This window comes from Peromyscus maniculatus, chromosome 3 (assembly GCF_049852395.1).
Source record: "Peromyscus maniculatus bairdii isolate BWxNUB_F1_BW_parent chromosome 3, HU_Pman_BW_mat_3.1, whole genome shotgun sequence".
NCBI lineage: Eukaryota > Metazoa > Chordata > Mammalia > Rodentia > Cricetidae > Peromyscus > Peromyscus maniculatus.
In genome coordinates this window covers 156990004-157012619 of record NC_134854.1, presented here as the reverse complement: position 1 = coordinate 157012619, position 22616 = coordinate 156990004, and the positions used below count along the sequence as shown (strand labels likewise).

Genomic DNA, 22616 nt, shown 5'->3' with positions numbered 1-22616 from the left:
TCAATGCCCATCATTTTCTCTGAAGTAGACTAGTGCTGCCAGGAGCAGACATGTTTCATTGCCATTAAAAAAAATCTATTTTATTAAAACAGCTTAATTGCCATATTCTGTAGATCTCTGAAGTGTTTGAAGATGACCTGTCTATCTAAAATATCTGTCTGACCTTGAAAACATACCTAACCTGACTACAAGTTTGATTGTAATAGGTGACTAACTACTAACCTGCATTTCTTTATTTCCTAATTAGTTGGTAATAATAACTTTCAAGGACTAGCAATTCACATTACATTGCTAAATGAACTGTATAGGTACAATAACTTGAGCAAGATTAGAAGTGTATGTACAGTATCTTCTAACAAAATTAATCTCAAATTTGTATCAATATACAAAATTTGTATATGATATATAAAAATCTAATCCAATGTAAAATACTTAAGACTAGTAGTTGCTTTTTAAAAGTAGATTCAATAATTTACCTTTTTATCTTATCATATCTATATACTCCCTTTTTTCTTTTCAGAGTAGATTCAATAATCTACTCTTTTATCCTATCATTTCTATATTTTTTTTTCAGATTCAATAATCTACCCTCTTATCTATATCCTCTTTTTTTCTTTTTCTTTCTTTTCAAGCAAGAACCCTGAATCTAATCTCCTTTGTTTAGCTTTTTTCCTGACCATTATCAATTAACAACTTGTAACCAACCATCCTAAACAATGACAATTATCCATAACCCATAATTTAAGAATGTGGGCATAGTCTTCTAGGTTAATTCCTGCTGATTGGGGGCACTGGTAATCTTATAGAGACACAAAGAAAATTTAGGATTGTGGTCAAGTCTTGATTGGAATAGTCTGTGAGGCTGTATCATCTCAGCTAGCCATCTCAATAATTGTCCTGAGCAGTTTGTAGTCCAAAGCTGATCTTTGGGTGGTGTTTGTCAGCTTGGTGGCATTATCATCATCCTGATGGAATCATCGTGTGGGATCTCATCATCTTTTTGGATACTTCAAAGATCACATTGGGTTAAATTATTCCTTTTCTTGGTAATTTTTTTTTATGGTTTAATTTTTAATTTTTTTTCCATCACAGGCAATTTATTTTGTTCTATTCATTCACAGTTAATACAGAAAATACTTGGAAACATTTCCATATAATGTTTGACACAGAAATCATCAAATAGAAGTATACAATGTTGACAGGAGGCAGTACATTTATAATTTATAACTCCAAATGTATTTATAAATTAGAAATGGAAAGATCTACAAATGAAATTATGAAGGTTCACCAAAGTCATTTAATCTGTCAGTTTCTCATTCATTTTTATGTCTTAATAATATTCTATTGTATGAATAAGCCACATTTTATTTCTCTCCAGTATTTGATAGCTATTTGAGTTGTTTTAACTTTTTTACTATTAGCAACACACTGCTGTAAACCTTCATGTACATGTTTCATAGGTGCACATTTTCAGTAGTTTGAGGTTTTATTCCTAAGGGTAGAATTGTTGAGTAACAGAGTAACAATGTTTTGCATTTTGACCAACCACCAAACTGTTTTGCCAAAGTGGCACACCATTTTACAATCTCACCAAATCCTTGTTTTTAAGGCTCTGATTTTTGTACAAAAGCATTCAATCATTCTGTCAGACCAAACCAGGAAAAGTAAGCTATAGTTCAGAGCTGTTCTATTCCATTTACTATGCAAAGCCAATCTTGGCGTTTGCAACTCTCAGCCCTTTTGAGTATTCTTGCAGTGTTCACCTTTTCCTCTACCACTATTTTTTTCTTCTTTTTTTCTGGTTTATTTCTATCTATTACAAATGTATAAAAAATCCTCCATCAACGCTGCTGATAGCAGCAGAACCTTGAGAAATATACCTTTGGTTTGCCTCAGAAAAGGAACACATATTGCACTGTAAAGTTTATAAAATTGGCGCAAAACATTGTGATAATGTTACAATACCAGTTTTAAGAGTTCAGTGACTAATGGGGAGCCGATGGGATACATGCAGAACTGTGAAAGCGATCTCACTTAGCCAGCTGTACACGTAGACTGTAAATCTACATTCAGATCATTTCTGAACTAAGACTATCATCTCAGTTTATCTGTTGAGGTCAACCAGGAAACCCTAGAATATACCTTGATTTTTGCAAAAAAACAAAATAGGGGGAGGGGTTTCTTCAGCATTTCAGTCCACGAGTAACAGTATCCTAACAGACAAAGTGTTCTCTCACTGTCAACATAGAATGAACTGCTGCTGGAGGTCAACTTGGGCTTTAATTTGCATTAGCACTTACATGCATAGTAGTCCAAGTTGTTGACCTCATGACTTTTAAAAGTAACTCTAGAAAAGTAAAATGGCCCTTCTTGGAAGACTAAAGAAAGACATCCAGCCACAGTTGTTAAGAAGCAGCTCTGAAAAAGAAAATATAACTTAAGATATTTGAAAAAAACAAGGTGAATACAGGTTCAAAAGTAATTAAGATACATTTTCTTAAGGCTATCTAGAATTAGGCTTTAAAGAATTCTACCATTTCAAGTTTACCACTAGTTACTAGATACCTATTTACAAACAAAATGTTCACCTTTTTTGTTCCTTTATCAAGAGAAAAATCTACCTTCAGACTATGAGGGTGGTGATGGGGAGGGACTAGAAAACAAGATTCAAACAATCCCATGCAAATATCACATTTTTCAAATGGAAGAACTGCAAACTGCACTAGAAGTTCCAATCACTAAGACACTTTCCATTGAAATGATTTAAGTACAAGTACATGGCACCAAGGTTTAGGTCTAATATAGGCCTGACAACCAAGTCCTTGTTTTCTGGAAGAAAGGCCTCAAAAGTCCCACTCAATTCCACATAACAATACTTCAAAGATCAATTAGGTTTTCCTTTCCTTAATATTTTTGTTTTTGACTTCTAATCTTAAAGACTAGATTAAAACTTAGCTCATTTCCCAGAAGGCATTGCTTCCCTTTGCTCTATGAAAGAGTCCACCAAGACCTCTTCCTCAAAACCATCTAGCCCCCAGCCTCCAGCCTGTGCTTATGATGCATCTTTCTCAACATCCTGAAAAGGTAATGTAGGTAAAATATGCTCGTAAACATCAAAACTAGTTGTTGGAAAGACGTAACTAGCTTTATAATTTAAGTTTTAAAGCATAAATACTTGCAGCTTAATCTGCACTGACAATGACTGTCAAAGCCCAGAATTCAACATTTACAAATTCTCATTCACACACACAAAACACACTATTATCACACAACTTGTGTCTTGAGAGAATCTTCTGCTTTTTAAATCTTTGGCCTCCCAGTCAATCCCAAGTTCAACCAACTTTTCTGAGTTCTGGTAGTTACCTGGACCACTGAGGCATTGCCACAAGACTTCTTCTCTTTTGAAACATCCTTTTTCTCTAGATATTAGGATAGCTACACCAGCTTGTCTCTTCTTTGGTGTATGTTGGTGTGGGATTATCTATTGCTTGATTTTTCATGGATGTGTTTAGCTTCTTTGGGTTGAATTTTCCCTTCTAGTGCTTTCTGTAGGGCTGGGTTTGTAGACAGGTATTGATTAAATCTGGTTTTATCCTGGAATATTTTGTTTACTCCGCCTATGGTGATTAAGAGTTTTGCTGGGTATAATAGTCTGGGTTGGCATCCGTGGTCTCTTAGTGTCTGCATGAGATTTGTCCATGATCTTCTAGCTTTCATAGTCTCTATTGAGTAGTCTGGTGTTATTCTGATGGGTTTACCTTTATATGTTACTTGGTCTTTTTCCTTTGCGGCTCTTAATATTTTTTCTTTGTTCTGTGTGTTTAGTGTTTTGATTATTATGTGACGAGGGGACTTTTTTTTTGGATCCAGCCTATTCGGTGTTCTGTAAGCTTCTTGTGTCTTCATATGTATTTCTTTCTTTAGGTTAGGAAAGTTTTCTTCTATGATTTTGTTGAATATATTTTCTGTGCCTTTAAGTTGGTATTCTTCTCCTTCTTCTATCCCTATTATTCTTAGGTTTGGTCTTTTCATGGTGTCCCAAATTTCCTGGACGTTTTGTGTTACGACTTTTTTGTCTTTAGTGTTTTCTTTGACTGACGAATCTATTTTCTCTATCATGTCTTCAGTGTCAGAGATTCTCTGTTCTATCTCTTGCAATCGGTTGGTTATGCTTGTTTCTGTAGTTCCTGTTCGTTTTGCCAGGATTTCTATTTCCAGCATTCCCTCAGCATGTGTTTTCTTTATTGTCTCAAATTCATTTTTCAGATCTTGGAATGTTTCTTTCATCTGTTTAATTGCTTTTTCTTGGCTTGCTTTGATTTCTTCCCATTTTTTGTTCGTTTTTTCTTCCATTTCTTTAAGGGAGTTTTTTATTTCCTCTTTAATGGAGTTTTTCATTTCCTCTTTAAGGGAAGTTTTTATTTCCTCTTTAAGGTAGTTTTTCATTTCTTCTTTAAGGAAAGTTTTTATTTCTTCATTGAGGGAATGTTTTATTTCTTCTTTAAGGGCCTCTATCATCTTCTTAAAGTCATTTTTAGGGTTGATGTCTTCTGTTTCTTCTGTCATGGTATGTTTAGGTCTTGCAGGTGTAGAATCACTAGGTTCTGATGTTGCCATATAGGTCTTTATGTTGTTGCCTGTATTTTTGCACTGGCGTCTACTCATCTTCTCCTCTGTGTGGTGCAGGTGGTGTCTGTGTCTGAGAATGCCTCTCTTGTTCTAATTTTTAGTCTTGGTTTAGTAGGGGTTCTTGGTTAAATTGGTGCTATTGGGCTGTTTCTTCAGGGACAGCTGATTTCAGTCGGTGAATTATATACTTATGATTCTCGTGATCTGGTTTGGTGACTGGGTAGCGCCTTCTTCTGTGTTCCCAGGTCACGTTTTGTTCATTTGTCAACTCCTCAGCTGATCTTGTTTCTTCAGACTTCAAACTGTAGGTATCTGAATCCTCTCCCAAATGGGTTTCAGCTGAGCAGGGTAGTCTCACCAACACCTCCAAGTTGTTGGGTTTCCCAGGATCAGCAGTTGTGCCCTGGGTTGTCCCCAGACGGAGTGTCCAGACTCACCCGGGTTCCGACCCACGGAGATAGCCTCTTCCCCAGGTGTTGGGGCTAGGGGCGTCCTCGTTCCAAGCTGTGTCCGCCCCTCTCCGTCCCCGGGCCTGTCCACCACTGTGGCTCGCCGCCACAGGCCCACCTGTGTCCACTTGTCTCCGCCGCTGGGCCTGTATGTCCCTGTCAACTGCCGCTGGGTCTGTCTGCCTCTGCGGGTGGCCAACGGGCCTGTATGTCTCTGCCGGCTGCCACCGCGGGTCTACCTACCTCTGCTTGTCACTGCTGCCGGGCCCATCCACCTCTGCGAACTGCCACGGGGCCTGTATGTCTCTGCCGGTTGCCGCTGGGCCTGTATGTCCCTGTCGGCCGCTGCCACCGGGCCTTTCCACCTCCGCGAGTCACCAACCTGCGTCCGCCTGTCTCCGCCTGGTGGCCTGTCTACTTTTGTGGAATGCCGCTAGGCCTAAATGTCTCTGTCGGTCGCCGCCGCCGGTCCTGTCCACCTCCGTCTGCTTATCTCTGCTGCAGGGCCTGTCCACCTCTGTGGGCCGCTGCTGGGCCTGAATGTCTCCGCCAGCCGCCGCCGCCGCCGGGCCTATATGTCCCTGTCAGCCACTGCTGCTGGACCTGTCTACCTCGGTGGGCCGCTGCCACAGGCCTACCTGCATCTGCTTGTCTCCGCCATCTTGACCTATCTCGGACTCTGTTCTTGGTAATTTTTTTCTGGGTAGTTCTCTTTTCTTTTTTGGATGCTTATTTGTCCAAAGGTCTTTAAATTCTTCAAGATGATTGTTTTCATTTTCCTGAAAGACAAAAACAAAATCCTTCCCCAACCTTAACTTTTGGGAGGTTCCCAATCTAATCTTTATCAATTTTGATTTGTAGTTTCTCCTGATTATTTTGTTCTCTTTTGTATAACTATTCTATCATTAGAGCTGTATGTTTTTTTTACAATAGACATTAGGTTCTTTAATTGTTCTGGGAAGGAGTTTCCTCCACAATTACAGGAAATGACTGGATGGAATTTGACAGAGGCCTGTGAGAGGCCCCTCAGGACATTCCCTGAGGGAAAAAGATTACCTTGACTGTCCCTTGTTGATCTACATTAATTAGTCCAGTATCTGCCTTTACCATATCTTCTGCATAATCCAGAAGAGAAGAGTGTTCTGTTGGGATTATTCCTTGAGAAAACATTATTTCTAGGAACACCTTGTTTATAGTCCCTTTTTAGGTGACCTTGTTTAGCACAATTGAAACATTTGACATTACTATTTTTCTTCAAACCTCTGGAAATCAGCTCTCCTATCCAAGCATCATCATGGTCATGAGATTCAATATTAATTGTATCTCAGATCCATTCTTTCAAGGGTACTGATCTTGCCTTTAATGGCCTAATTATTCTTTTGCGTTGTGCATTAGCATTTTCAAAAGCCAGAGATTCAATTATTATTTGTCTAGCTTCTGAATTTGGTATTATTCTATTCACGGCTGAAGTCAATCTTTGTAAGAAATCAGTGAAAGTTTCTTTTGGGCCCTGTATAACTTTAATAAATGATTCAATTTTCTTTCTACTTCTTCAATTCTGTCCTAAGCATTCAAGACTGCCATTTGGCATAAAGCTAGGGTGTGATCATCATATAAAGATTGTCTTTGTATATCAGAAAAATTGCCTTCTCCAAGAAGTTGATCTTGGGAAATTTCAAGACCTCTAGCTCCACTTCATTGTTCAATGGTCTTAGCCTCATCCTCCCACCAGGTCCTCCACTGTAATTGGGGACCAGCTTCTAAGACAGCTGTAACCAAATCTCTCAAGTCTTGAGGGGATAATTCTATTACAAGTTGACTACAAGTTTAGCATCTGCTTCATGAAAGATGAGTGGATGTCATATGAGACTATTGCTTCTTTGAATCACCTCAAATCTAACATTTGCACAGGAGTCCAGTCAGCTCTTACACAGCCTTGAGGATATCTATCACTGGGTAGTTCCTGTAAGGTTACTGGATAGATTAGGGTTGGCTGTTTGAAAGCCTTAGGCTGTTTTCCTGTAACCTTATAATGCAATGCTGAGATTGGCTCTGTAAATTCTTCTGTCTGGGTCTGTATATCTCTATGATCAGTTTTACCGAGTTTTTCTAAAACTTTTATCTTGGCACTCATTTTAACCAACATTTTTAATGATAAAACAGAAATGATCAAGCAAATAGTATCTATAATTGACATTACATAAATCGCATCAACATTAATTATCCACTCATGTTCCATTTTCAGACAATTAATCAAAGACCAAACTCCCTTTATTGTAAAAATGCTTCCCATTTTTTAATGTGGAGGGAAAAACTTTTTTTTAACTAATTCCCCCTTAAAGAAATCCCAATTGACTGACCAAATCTGTCGACAATGATGATTCAGATGATGGTGAAGTGAGGCAGCTACCTAGTGTGGCAGCAGCCTGAGGAGGGGTCCAGGGAAAGCTAAAGGGAAAAAACTAAAGAGCCAGCTGTCTGCACGGGGCACCTGGGAAAGCAGCTAATTCTTGTGGTTTTGGAGCCCCAAACCTATGGCGTTTGCTGCAGAAAGGCTGCAACCAAAACCTAGGCGGCAGGGTAGGGACTCTGGCTACGTGGAGCTCTGGCAAGTGGCTTTTTCATGAATTCATGCCCCCAAATTTGGATGCCAGATGTTGCTCTAATCTTAAATGGTCTTTTAATAAAAACCCGGAGCCAGATATTGAGGTAAATGCTGAAAGATCAGAGAGACAAAGGAACAAGCCACGGCCACATCTCACCTCACCAACTCCATGAATTCTCTGACTGAATGCCTCTGAGTCCTCAGCCAAAAGCTCTCTAGCCAGGGTCAGTTGAAAGGGGTCCAGCTAAAAAGCCTTTAGTTCCTGTCTCCTCACACCTTATATACATTTCTCCACCCAGCCATCACTTCCTTCCTAGTACTGGGATTAATGGTGTGTGTGTGTGTGTGTGTGTGTGTGTGTGTGTGTGTGTGTGTGTGTGTGTTACCACTGCCTGGCCGAATCAATCTCATGCAATCCAGGGCGGAACTCACAGAGATCCAGATGGGTCTCTGCCTCCTGAGTGCTACAATTAAAGGTGTGTGCTACCACTGCCTGGCCTCTATGTTTAATCTAGTGGCTTGTTCTGTCCTCTGATCTTCAAGCATATTTTATTAGAATACACAGTATGTCACCACACATCATCATCAAAGTGACTCACACAAGGCTGTATTTTGGCTGATGGCTCCAGAGGGAGAATCCCCAATGGTTTGGAAGGCATGGCAGCAAGCTGCAGGGGCAAGATACTGAGAGATCATATCCTCAGTCACAGGCAGGAAGCAGACCAAGCAAACAGGAAGTGGGGCCAGAATATAAACCCTCAAAGCCCACCCGCACTGATGTACTCCCTCCAGCAAGGCTGTACCTCTTAAAGGTCCCATAATCTCCCCAGACAGTACCACCAACAGGAAGGAACCAAGTGTTCAAAGATCTGAGCCTGTGGGCCGCACTGGTCACTCAGAACACAACAGATGCCAAAGAAAGCACTGCTGGCGTCACAAAGATGAAGACATTCGCGCAGAGAGGTGGATGATTTGGCCAAGGTCACATACCTAACAACGTTGGAGCTAGGCTCTGAGTCCAGGCAGTGTCACTTGTGAGTCTGTGTGACCTAGTGTGTCCTATGAGTCCAATGAGTCTGTTTACACCCAGTAATTTCAGTATTGTCCTTATCTCCATTCTTCCTGGTGCTGGTTCTATGCCCAGGCAAGGTTAAACATTTGCTTTGTCTCTATAGTTTCTTCGTGGATTAGGAGATGCCCACACAATAGTAAAGGACAAAGACACACAAGGGCCAAGAGAACACAGAGGTAGGAAATTATTTCCTGGAGCAGAGAAACCCCTCATTTGAAAAACTGGCATAGCTCCACTGTACATAATGATGGGCTTCATAAAGGCATTTTCATTCAAGCCCATCATGCACTTTGACCTCAGCCTCCCAGGATACTCCTCCCTGGCTCCCTCCTCCCACCCCTTTCCCGCTAGGCCCTTCCTTTGTCCACACAGTCTCAGTTCTACTTTGAACCATATATACAAAGCACACGGGAGGAAATGCCATGTTTGTCCTTCTGAGTCTGCTCATTTGTCTTCCGATGACCATCTCCAGAAGCATCCTCTCCTGCAGATGACATTCTTTGTGGCGGAATGTCACATTTTCTTCATCTGCTCATTTGTGCTGGACAGCAGGTTGGTTCTGTTGGTTAGCTACTACAAAGAGTACTACAGCAAGCATGGATTCACAGGTGTCACTGTGGTGTGTTGACCGAAGATGTCCCTGTGTGCATTCCCAGGAGCTGGAGAGCTGAAGCATATTGCAGCTCTTTTTTGAGAAATCTCCAGGTTGATTTACATAGTGGCTAGAGACACTCTTATTTTAAAAGATGGTCCTGTAGGCAATAACCTAGGCCGGTGCAATCTACGATGTTCCTAAAATTGTGTCACGTCTAGTGCTTAGTGACTTGAGGTGCAAATTTGGATGACAATGGGTCCTGTGAAATGTTTTCAGTCCTGGAAGTTAATAGCCTGCTGGAACATGGAAGACAACCCCCACCCCCATACCCACTCCTCTCAGACACCCCCTTCCCTTCTAGTCTCACAAAAGGAAAAATGGGGTGAAGTGCCTAAGACCTAGTAACTCATCCATGAACTTAGCTAGACCTTGTGTTTTCTGACGTCAGTGCCCTGTCTTCCATCAGTGTGGTTAGTATCTGCTGTCCTCTGCAGGGCACTATACTCACCGGATGGACTCCAGGCAGCTCCCCAGAACACTGCAGCATCCTTCGCTCTTCTGGTCTATAGAGAATAATGTTGTTCTCTGGGTTGCACTAACAACTTGGCATGAAAATCAAAGACTTCTTAGGCACTTCTTCCCTTACAGTAATCTAGAGGCACACCAACTCTGGGGGTGTAGAGGGATCATTGTGGCTGCAGGTTCACAGTCGCAGCTTCGTTTCCTACGGCATTTCATTTTGTGACTACACACGTGGCAGTTCTCAAATGTACTATCATTCAACAATTCCTTGTTTTGTCCCCTTCTCTTCCTGTCTCCCTCTGTTCAACCCGCCCCCCCTTCTCTTCCATTCGGAATCAGGATACTGGCCTTCCTACAATATCCCCTTCCATGAAAAGATCTACAACTGGAGTGGCTACCCGCTGCTGGTTAAGAAGCTGGGTTGGGACTACTCTTATGACTTAGCTCCCCGAGCGAAAATCTTCAGGCGCGACCAAGGGAAAGTGACTGATATGGCTTCCATGAAATATATCATGCGATACAACAGTACGTAACACATTTCTCAAGAGTCATTCTTCAAAACTCCTTTTCTTCCCCATGGAATAAGAATCTATGTAAGTTTGTCATCTTGTACTAGAAGGAATTATAAAAAGTTATCTGAATACAGTATTCAGGATACTAATGCTGTACACATATTGCTCGACAAATAGAACATTTGCCTCCTTTATAAAATCTCAGCAAGTTTTTTGAAAGGCTCAGCAGATAAAGGCACTTGCTGCCAAGTCTATTGGCCTGATTTCGATCCCCTATACCTACACAGTGGAAGGAGAGGACTGACTCCCCCATTTGTCTTCTGACCAGCACATACATGCCATGCATGCTTATGTGCACACACATTTAAGCACAGACACAAACACAGATTCAATTCTTGATCCTGTCTTCACTTACCGAATGTTGGAACTGTGGATGTATACAACCACACCTGGCTGTACAGATCTTTCTTTCACCTGACTGCCCCCTCCGTTAATGTAAAATACAGAAGAAATGATCCATATACAGCCTTTCCCTTAGAACCTCTCCACCTACTGACAGCGTAATTCCCAAAGACAAAAGCTGCTAAAATACTCACAAATGCTTTCTTTTGATGAAGACTCTCCAAGGCTAATTTGTATTTTATGTTAGAAAATGATGATGCATATAAATTTTCTCTCTTTTCTACTCTCCTTGGGGTATGGTTCTTGAAACAGGCTGGGGCTGGGGACAGAGGATTTGCAGCTCGTCACTCCCTACTGCAAGCCTAGAGCAGGCTGGGCAGGAGTCTTAGTCAGGGTTTCTATTGCTGTGAAGAGACACCGTGACCACAGCAACTCTTATTATAAAGGAAAACATCTGATTGCGGTGGTGGCTTACAGTTCATAGGTTTAGTCCATTCTCATTGCGGTGGGGAGCATGGCGGTGTACCCACAGACATGGTACTGGATAAGTAGCTGAGTCTCCATCTTGCAGGCAATAGGAAGTGATCTTCATGTCACCCTGAGGGGACCTTGAGCAAAACAGACCTCCAGCTCACTTCCTCCAACAAAGCCACACCTACTTTAACAAGGCCACACCTCCTAATAGTGCCACTCCCTTTGGGGGCTGTTTTCTTTCAAACTGCCACAGCTGGGGAGGCCTGTGGGACATACTCTTTGATGACCCAGGCATGACAGATCGAAAATCTCACTTTGGGTAAGTGTGTCCAGAATGGCCAACACCTTTCCTTCCCCATCACTGTGTCCCCTAGATTACAAGGAGGACCCCTACAGTAAGGGTGATCCCTGCAACACCATCTGCTGTCGTGAGGACCTGAATGAAGCCAGCCCAAGCCCTGGAGGCTGCTACGACACCAAGGTAACTAACACACGACTGCTTTCCAATTTACTTCAAATGAGGAGTTAGGCTAGAGGCAGAGATTTTTGTGGCGTAAGACCCAGTATCTCCAACCATATATTAATTCAGGAAGCAGACTGTTCCTGTAAATAATAGAATTTACCTCATAGAGTATAGTGAAGACTAAATCTTCAACATCCCCACATCTAGAAGAGCTCTTAATTATAAATGTATTCGTGGGGCTGGAGAGATGGTTCAGTTTAGAGCACTGACTGCTCTTTCAGGGGACCAAGGTTTGATTCTCAGAACTGACACCTGTATCACTTGTAACTCCAGTTCTGGGGTATCTAGTGCCCTCTTTTGGCTCCCACTGGCACTGTGTGCATGTGGTGCACATACATACATGAAGAAAAAATATTCATACACAAAAATCTTTTAAAATTAATTTTAAATGTATATAATCATAGTGGTAGTAATTATCAGGATGGCCCTAAATCCAAAGAACCATCTTGCTGAGAGTACTGTGGCTGTGTACTTATCGTGAATTTAGCTTAAGGAGCACATTTTAGACCAGGTGGTCAAGCCACTTTAGGTTTTTGCAGTAATATGAAGCTAGCTCATGTTGGTTTCAAGAAAAGCAGTAACAAAAGCCAAGTAACGGCCTGTCGACTGACGGCCATCATGGAAGGACATGAACGCCAGAGACCGGGGAGGGCTGCAAACTGTTGGTATGCCTTTCTTGAGATCAGGCTGCTCCAGACCTTCCTGTACATGAGCTGGCCTTTTAGTTGGTGTGTTCATTCTGCACATGCGGCTTGAAGATGTGTCTTTCATCTCTTTGGCTAGTGAAACAAACTATAGAACTCCCACATCACTTACACTTTCTGTCAGCCATCCTTCAAGTGGGCGATGCTTTTCAGAGTCCCAGTCCTAGCTCCCCTTCCCCAGCTGTGTGAAGAGAACACTTCAGCTCTTAGGATATTCCATGCCGTACCACCCAGGGAATGAAGAGAATAGTGGCATCAGGAAGCCCCAACACGTGTTGGCTCGTTTCCATGGTATTTGTACACATTCAAGAGCCAAGTATGGCAAGTGTTGCATTTGTCTCAAACATGCAGAAAATCATCTCTGTAGTCTTGTGTGGAAGAACCCAGGCCAAGCTTCCATCTGCCAGATGCTGCTGCCAGAATAAGCTTAAAATATACTTTGTCTTTCAGCTACTTCAGATACATGGTGTACTTTCCCCTCTAAAGCTAGATATGGTTCTACCTCAGAGTCAGGTGTTCCAGAGAGCTCTCTGAGTGTGTGGCTCATCCTTTAGAACTCTTGATACTGCCCTAATTAACACCGGCCTCCACTGAGGATTTGCTGGCTCTAGGCTTTGTTACTCCCAGTAATTCTTTCTTTGATCTAGGAGGAACAGACATGAGCCCACTTTCTGAGGAGGAAAACCAAGTCATGGAAATGCTAAGGTGGTTGTAAAGTAACTTGTGGAGCTACAGTTCTGAATTAGTTCTCACACGGCAGATCACATGTCTATGTTGCTCTCCTAGTCAGTTCCTATTTGGATACCAAGTGGATACAGACACATGTCATGGAAAGGATGCAGCTTCTAAGAAACTTGTCTTTTCAAGGAGGCTCGCAGTATGCCCTTGAGAAGGGAGAGAAGTCCACAGTCACAATGCAGACACCCTGTTAAATGTCCTCTCTTTTGCAGGTGGCGGACATCTTCCTTGCATTTCAGTATACAGCCTATGCCATTAGTGGTCCTACCGTACAAGACGGCCTCCCCGCTTTTGACTGGAAACGCTTCAACAAAACTCTCCATGAAGGGATGCCAGACGTCTTTAACTTTGATTTTGTTACCATGAAACCAATTTTGACAGAGGACATAAAGTGAAGAATGGAGGAAGAAAAAGATTGCTGTGAATAAGACTCCAAAGGCACTATTTTAGCTATATTTTCCCATCTGTACTCTTAATAAAAAATATTAAATTCCCTTCCATTTTCCACAGATGTTTGTTTTTAACAGCAAAAACATTTCCTGCAGGGTGGAGAGCTGCAGACTAAACATTATGTATGTGATGAATACACGAAAAGATTGCAGACACCCTCTCTGTCAGAACCCATTATCCTCCGTTGATGCCTGCAGACGCCAATCACAGTCCATGGTACAACCAAGTTCTGGCCAATTGAGCTTGAGGTAATCTGAGGGCCATTTCCAGGCTTAGGAGACACCTGTACTTCCCATGGTCCTTCTCCTTCCCCTGATGGTCAATGCTAACAGCAAAGCCCTAGGGGTTCGGGGAGCACAAACAGGAGGCAGTTTGGGATCCTTTCTGGTCACCAAGCTAGACATGTGGTTAGTTGAAATCCCCGTCTAACCAGGCAGCAGGTCCACACAGCAACATCTCCAAAGCTCGGGAACCCCATGTGGGCTGAGTGCTGGGGAATTGCCTAAAAGATTAAAGGCGGCGCAGTGAGCAGTGAACAAGGGGTAGTGCTGAGCAAAGTGGGTCTGTTTAAGAAACACACACACAGGCTGAGAACTCTCCGAATGAATAAGAGTACCCAGGAATGTTAAAAACCCAGTCATTTATTTCAAAGTATAAATTTCAGGCTTGCTGGACAAATCCCCACTACAGTTAACATTTACACAGACAGTACTCTACTGTACATTTAGGAAAGAAAATTAAAACTTTCAAAACCTAATAAAAAAAATGGGGCAACTTGCTACAGCGCAGTTAATATTAGACCTTAGAAAGGTCTTACATCATCTTATTATTTACACTTCCAACTGCAACAAACAAAAATCAGGATGCAAGTTTTCCTACAAGGGGTTTATTTTTACATTTCTGTTTGAAATTGTTGATAAAATCCTCAAGCTAGGATCTCCAGAAAGTGTTTGATTGCTTAGTTCCCTTATTTACAAAAGGAAAGGGAAGGGGTCATTTACATATTTAAATGATAGGTATTCAGCTATCTCTACATAGAAAACAAAAACAAAAGCTCGAACATGATAAAACATTTGAAGATGAGAGCAGTGTGTCCTCAGCTCCTCCTGACTTCAGCTGGCTCGAGGGATGAGTTTAAGAATTAGGTTACGTCTCCTCCACTGACAAACCCCTCAGTGGTAACTGCTCTGATCTTGTGTGCACCGCTCAAATATTTCTTTAAAGCCATTTGCCCAGAAAATAATTAAGGAAGGCAGAATCACAAACAACTACACAGTTATTATCTATGCACAAGGGCATGTGTATTTCCATGAGAAACAGTTGACCCAACCACAGGGAAACAGGAAAAAAATATATATATAATCATATTGAGGATACTGAAATGGCCATAGGAGGAGTCAGCGAGAACACGGGAAGGCTTTCTTGTAGTACCTATGGGGTGGGACCACAGCATCTGAAAGCGCGCCACACACAGCATTTCCAATCCTACAGTCCTGGAAAAGCCATGGAAGTGAAATGCCTGCCAGGCAGCACTGACACTTTCTTAAGTGATCATTTCGAGGACGTCTAAAGTAATGGAGCAAGCAACATGAGGAGCCATGCAGCACGTCAAGAAAGTTCCGCAGAGCTGCACCTGAAATTCCCGAGATACAGGTTTTTAAAGGTATCCCTTATCTGGCACATGGGTAGGGGTTTGTGGAGGACACCTCTCTGTGAGGTAAACAGTATCCCAACAAGTATTTTCAAGGAAGAAAGCTCTTGTTTCTTTCCTACTACATCACACAGTACGAAGTATTCTGCAGTTGTAAGATAACTGTCACAAAGGACGCTGTCTTTGTGTGTCACTGGCAAGAGCACAGATGGAAGAGGTGTGCTCACACCTAAACAGGGTGAGAAGTGCTCTGACAAAGCTCCAAGTAGAGTGACAAACATTACTGTTACCATTCATTAGTGTATAAACATCTGACAATTCACACGAAATTTCAGGAGTTTCCAGGATTCCCAGTAAGGAAATACTTACCAGTATTGTCAGGCTAAAAATGTAGCAAACTTGAATTCCCAAAATGGGACAACTGAGCTTATTTGTAACACTTTGAGAAGAGATACCAGGGAGTAAAAGAGAGGCCCCCAATGTGAAGTGCTATTAAATATCCTGATGGCTAGAGCCTGCAGCTACTTCTGGGTAAGTCCTCCTCCTCCTCCCCCAGGACAGTCAGACAAAAGCCAATGCCCATCAGCACTTACATTTACCCCAAGGAAAGGCCTAGCACATCCCAGGAAACCCAACAAGGCTGCTGCCCAAAGCCTCATGACAGGTTATATGAGGAAAACTGCACCCACAAGTGTATGTTCCCCTCAACAATTACAGTCTCTCTCCATACATTCTTTCCAATCTGGAATAAAGTTTTCAGTAACTACTTTCTGCAGTAAATCTACATCTAGAGCCATTATTTGACATTTTTTTCCTTTGACCAAAAAACCCCAAGTAGAAGCCAAAGCAATGAAATATAGTAATTCCACTGGGCTTCCTTCGCCTGATTGTATCAACACTATGAAAACTTAAAAAAAAAAAAAAAACCACCTAGAAAATATAAAATGATTAGTGAATAAAAATAAAAACATTCATCCAGGGAAACTTCCATTGGCTACTGAGCAGACCAGCCAGTGAAAACAATTTTGAATATGTTTTTCTACTATATAGACAGGAATGATGCTGAACAGAATACCAATCCTGTGCCTCCCACAACACGTGATGATAAAGACATTTTGGTACAGAGAGGTGTTCATAGAGTTAGAAAGTCATTTCTTCCTTTCCAATCTCATTACCCTAACACTGACAACACTTTACTAGAATCATGGATCTAAGGAGTCCTTCCTACACAACTGCTCGCCACACTTCACTTGGGGAAAAATGATTCTCCTGTGGTCTCCTTTTTCTCGAAGTGGAAGGTTAGGAGCATTTACACTTTGGCAACTGCAGGTATCCTTCATCAACCAAAATTCACTGAGATGACAGCACACCAGTGAGAAGTCACCAAAGACAATTCCTTCACAACTCAACCATTCCTGCTATAACCATCAGAGGAATAAATGCACAAATGAAACGGAGCTCCCCACTTTCGATGCCAGGAAAAGTGAATGATTGATGATGCATTTTGAGACAGCAGAAATATGACTTAAAATGTTGTAAGGGAAGACAGCCTGAAAGTGACTTCACAAACTCCACAAGGCCTCACACATCCCTAAGTGCTCACCCAAATGTCTTCAGCTCTAAAGTACCTGGCCGATTCCCCTGCAGCTGGCATTCCTGGGAAATCCAAGGGTGAGCCTGCATCTGTGAACTTTGCAGAGGAATGAGGAATACTGAAGTGACTGGATTCTAAGAGCTATGTGCAATGACCCAACAGGATCTGCTTAAGTTCTATCCGACGCTGCTGAAACCAGGACCCACTTGGCACCACCACAACCAAGGGAAGACAGAAGGGAGGAAGGGCCGCAGAGAAGGAGACTCTAAGCCCCTGCTCTTTTACGAAAGTGAACATTTACTGCCTTGGAAAGGACCCTTTCCCACAAGTGATGTGATGAACCAGAACTTCCTTCAGATTCTCTAACAATGCAACATGGATATCAAAACAAGTTTAATGAAAACTTTTCTTAAACAACATGGCCTATTTTGTGCATATGCAGAGTTAAATAATGGGCAAAAAATAAAAGTATGTCCTTAAAAGAAAACAGCAAGCCAAATTTTTGGAGTTAAATCTGGTGATGTTACAGAAGATGAGGAAAACACACGCACTTCAACACCTTGGTTTTCAAATGGTAAAGGGTGTGGAATTCGTGGTGGCGATGAAGAAGGAATGAAAGGTGGAAGAGGGATAAACAGTGGGCAAAGGGTCTGTGTGTTTCTGTAGCTTGTAAGGCACAACACAATTGCAGGAAGAAGCCAGATTAGGAGTTTGGGGTGCAGGTCCAACATTTTCACCTAATCAGCAACTCAGAAGAAATCAAAGATAATATGGAGAGAATACATCCTCTGTTCAAATTCATCTATTTTATGCTAAATATTTTTCTTTTTCATTTCTTTGGGCTTTGTTTAGATTCTTTGATCTTCTAGATCCCCCTTAAAAGGCAGAACCACACCAGCAACATACCTCAGAGTCTTTCATCTATTTACTTCCTACTAGAAGAGAGGTAAATTGAGAGTGAAAATGGGAGATTGCACTGTGATAAACACACAACTAGAAATTTAAAAATTAAAACAAAACAAAAAAAGAAAGACGACACACACAAACACCCATACAAATTCCCCAGCCTCATAACTAAAGCAAAGACCAATTTACATTTCAAACCCCTGAAGCTTAACTTGTTCAGGGGAAGACTTGCTTTATGGGCTGAATTTATTATACTTCAGTTATAAACAAACGTAGTGTGTACACTCATCTGTCCAAGAGATCTTGCACAAGGTGGATTTTACATTGAATTTCATGCACAAGATTAAAAACAAGCCCAAAATGTGGAACTTTGAAAAGAGGAAGCTAAAGGCTCCAAGGTCTAGCTGTTCTGGGAGGAAGAGATCACGTCCGTGGACTGAGGGTCACAGAAAGGCCCAAAGCGGCCGTAAATGTCCTTGGCGCGCACTGCAAAGTAGTACTTGCTGCCAGACACGAACTGAGTGAGGGTGCAAGCCATGGGCAAGGGGAGGGCTTTGACTTCACCGATCTTCTTCCACTGAGAGGGCACAGTGGCACTGGGCTCCTCGTGGTAAGCATAGAGATGGTAGCTGTCGACAGTGGCACAGCTTCGATCCACTTCCAGGACACTCCACGACAGCACAATGCCATTCTGACTCTGAACTCGGGCTAACTTCAAGTGTGGTTTCTGAGGCAGAGAAGTGCTGGCAGCTTCCGGGGGCAGACGCTGTGGCTGTGGGGCTTCCGGCAAGGGTGCTGGATGCATAGGACGTGGGGGTTCCTAACAAAAAAAGAGACATGTTGATTTCTAGAGATTACAGAATTCTTTCAGAAGATACCTTAGTGATCATAGAGATACCATTTTACATTAAGAACTCTGAAAAACCCCAATACCACAACCAATGTTGGCAATTCTATTCAGTGATACACAAATCAATCATGCCCCAAACAATGGTGCTGAACTTGTATTTCCTAGACTGAAAATACTAAGTTCTCCTTGGAAAACAAAAATCCCTTCCTAATGGACTATCACTGAAGAGATATGTTGATACTAGTGGGAATCATCTATGTCTAACAAATAATTTACAATTTAATCTTTTCTACTGTAAATTCTCATTTTAGGAAAGCAATTAAAAATTACGTGTTACATACAAACTGGCACATACAACCACACTCCCTTTAAACCTATGCTGTTATATAAAGACAGCAGGACACGCATGAATAATGCCGAGCATGTGTATGTTCATGGCCAGTCTGGATGAAGAAGGTGACACTAGGAAACACAGGAGGTCTACAGATACAGACACGGCCATGTGCCGCCACCCAGCAGGAAAAGTGTGAGCAGAGACAGGCAGAGGGAGCGGGAGGTTAACAGACAAGATTGAGTTAACACTTTCTTGGGCATTGGTACATGAAGCCAAAAAGATGGGGTGGGTGGGTAAGGCCCAGTGACTCAGAGGCATGGCACGAACCCTGGCAGGCCGGTTAACCTAATGCTGCACAGCACCGCTGTGACTGCAAACATGGCAGTCACAGCTTTTTTTAAGATGACACAGCCTTCCAAAAAAGAGCCAGAAAGCAGATGCAGTAAATCCAAGAGCAACCTACTACTCGCTGACTTTATACTGGAGTCCAAACGTCATTCCTCTCCAAACTTCATACAACAAAACCCATTTCTACACATGTATGTCAGGGTGGGATGCTCAGTGCAAACACTGATGGATGAGGCCCTAGGTTGATATCCAGTACCCAAATGGGACAAAGTAAAGCAAAGAAGTACTTCATTAGATAGTCTGAATAAACTAGTGAATTCTGTAAGGTCCAATAATACACTACTAAATTCCAATGCTTTATTATAGTCAAGCTGTCAAAAGTCTAAGACAAAATATTCTAAAACCTGCAAGGACAGAAGTGCCAAATCACAGCATCAATGTGATTGCCCTAAGGGATCACCTTGGGCTGGAGTCCAATATCCAGAAAGGGAAGTCTGCTAACTACCATGAAAGAGAGCATGCAATAACACAAACCCTACTAGAAGAAGAGACATACAAAGGACAAAGTGGGGCTAAGGGTTCGTTAAGACCAGAGAGCTGAAGCCGGAAAAAGATGGAATCATCATATACTGATGATTTCAAGGAATCTGCAGATGTTTCGCTGCAAGACATTACTCCTAGTAGTCAAGAAATTATACATACATTTGTGGAGAGATGTCCAAGTCACCAGTTAACAGACAAAATCAAGCTGAGAGAAGGCCATGTTTAAGGGAGTAACACACTGAAAACTGGACTGGGCCTGACAGAGCAGCAGCCAGAGCTATCCTTCCTCTACTTATGTCTTCCTGAGTGTCTTGATCATCTCAGATCATTGAAATCATACAGCTAGCCTTAGGAAAAGCACTGGAAGTGAATGGGTTTGCCTAGAGCTTGTGTGGCCTGCTCTGTTCCTTCTAATGCTCTGATTATTTATGCTTGTTGAATCTACTCATGGCCCCCTGGCCCACTATTAAAACTAGTCAGGAGTTTTGTTTTGTTTGTCAGTGCAGATGGGGTTTGTGAAATTTTGCGAAGAAATACATCACTAGGTATCCACTTAAAATAAGCAAGTGTGGCTACACAGGTCAGTGGACCCTCTGTAGACTAAGGCAAGAGGACCATGAGTCTGCAGCCGGTGTGAGAGAGATGGAGACCTGCCTCAAAGGAAACCAATCAGTGCAGCCAGTGCTGTACGAACCAGTGACACAGACAAAATCAAGCTGTCAAGTGCCGAAAACGGTTCAAAGTGCTGATAGCGAGGCACAAAGCCACACTTTAAAAAGCTTTGTAATTGGAGTAGAATAAAATTAGAAGTCAGTATCTCTAACAAAACAATTTAAGCTACTAGGAGCTCTAGATTTACAAGCTAACCGTTTCCAAAGTTCTGGTCGATTATCAAGTGGGAAAACTATCCTCGTTTACTGCTCTATTCTAACTCCCTGAAGAAAGCCAAGCATTCATTGTAGCTCCAGCAGTAATGACAAGTTTGCCCTGCACCTCAGCACAGCTAGGACAGAAGCAAGGGAAGCTCGAGAGGCAGAGGAGATCTGGCTGGGTCCGGTAGCACCGTGGGTAAGGACACTGAGCAACAAGCAAACACTTCACGATGTACTACCCTTGTATATTTACGTTAATGTTTTTTGCAAAATGAGAGAACCACTACTAATCCCCATAGGATTATGAGGGCTAGAGCAAACAAAGTTCTCAGAGTAGCCAGGACACAGATGCTAAGTTTTTTTCCACTAAAATTAAGTAAGAAAAATCGAAGCTTTTCAGTTCTAGGTTCTAGGGCCGGGGATGTAGTTTGTTCGCACGCGTACACACACAAGCACTGGGGAGTATGGGTTCTTAGGAAGCACAAACAGCCTTGGTGATTACTCAGCCTCTACATATCAGCTGCCACACGTGCAATAAAGACTTTAGAAACGCCTTCAGCAATAGCCTTAAGGTGCTCTGTGTGAAAACAAGCATATCACCATGTTGGGAACGTGATGAACTCCCTAGGAGAACCGTGGGTGCCGTAAAGGCACGTTTGGCTAGGTACCGTCTATCAGCCTTGACTTCCTGCCTTCCCTCTCTGAAAGCCAGCATTTCCCCTCTTATATGTCATCATGATCTATCGATCTATCGATCTATCTATCTATCTATCTATCTATCTATCTATCTATCTATCTATCTATCTATATATATATGAGATATAGTCACATATATTCTGCGGTACCCCTAAAACACAGTTATAATCTTGTCACAGGAAGATATGACTTAGTTTGGCTAAATTTCGAGGGAAATCCTTTGTAACAAATGCATTCCAAAACCAATGGCTCGTTTAAGATAAACTGGTGACAATATAGTAATTGTAAGTATAAAGTCACAACCCAAGAAAACACGAAGCATCCTTAAACTTACACCTGAGTTAGAAGTGCTGTCTGTCACCTTAGAAGCCCTGGCTATCGCCCTGTCTGTACTCAGGGAGCAGTGGCCCTAGCTAGACATGTTATCAAAACTGGGAGTATCCCTTTCCCTAAAATAACTTTCTACTCAAGGGGAGACAGAACTATCTCCTTCCTTTGATAATATTACTTTAATATAACTTAAAAAAAGGAAATAGTAGCCAGTTGGTGGCAGCACCTGACTTTAATCTCAGATGTGGGAGGCAGAGGCAGGCAGATAGGAGTTCAAGGCCAGCCTGGTCTACAGGACGAGTTCTAGAATAGCCAGGGCTATACAGAGAAACCTTATCTCAAATAATCAAACAAAAACCAACCAACAAAAAACAACAAAACAACGAAACAGGAAATGTTTCCTGGAACGACAGGACAGCTTAGTAACTGAGGATGTTTGAAAGGCAAGCATTGACATTTACAGTATGCACTTGTGGTGGCCGATGATGCACCGTGAGCTGAGGCCCTGCTGATCCCAGGGTCAGGCCGTTGTTTACAACATACGTGGTTGTCTGAGGCACTCGAACTGTAACACCTGCAAAAGAAAATTAAACAGAATATAAAGGAAATATCAAAACGCTACTGTAAATTTGCTGGGGCATTGTAAACATTGCTAGTAAAACGTTTTTGAAAAAATTCAAGAGGAGCTGGAGGGTGGTGGCGCACGCCTTTAATTGGGAGGCAGAGGCAGTAGGTCTATGTGAGTTCGAGGCCAGCCTGGGCTACAGAGTGAGTTTCAGGACAGCCAGAACTGTTTCACAAAGAAACCCTGTCTCAG

General features: G+C 42.1%; 2 protein-coding genes across 6 annotated transcripts in view; one reads left to right on the top strand and one right to left on the bottom strand.

Moving 5' to 3' along the window:
* The window catches only part of Plbd1 (phospholipase B domain containing 1), a 58704-nt gene extending 44984 nt beyond the window's left edge, over positions 1 to 13720 (top strand). The window contains exons 9-11 of the mRNA XM_006976516.4: positions 10212 to 10397; positions 11635 to 11741; positions 13438 to 13720. Of these exons, the coding sequence (XP_006976578.1) occupies positions 10212 to 10397; positions 11635 to 11741; positions 13438 to 13620 (476 nt within the window). The 3' untranslated portion in view covers positions 13621 to 13720. The remainder of the gene's footprint in view (positions 1 to 10211; positions 10398 to 11634; positions 11742 to 13437) is intronic.
* Positions 13721 to 14298: 578 nt separating this feature from the next.
* Atf7ip (activating transcription factor 7 interacting protein) overlaps positions 14299 to 22616 on the bottom strand; it is a 94355-nt gene continuing 86037 nt past the window's right edge. For all 5 annotated transcript variants that reach the window (XM_006976517.4, XM_076568104.1, XM_076568103.1 and 2 more), the window contains 2 exons: positions 22261 to 22373; positions 14299 to 18646 (listed from right to left, as the gene is read on the bottom strand). In XM_006976517.4, coding sequence (XP_006976579.1) covers positions 18227 to 18646; positions 22261 to 22373 — 533 coding nt within the window. In that variant the 3' untranslated portion in view covers positions 14299 to 18226. The remainder of the gene's footprint in view (positions 18647 to 22260; positions 22374 to 22616) is intronic.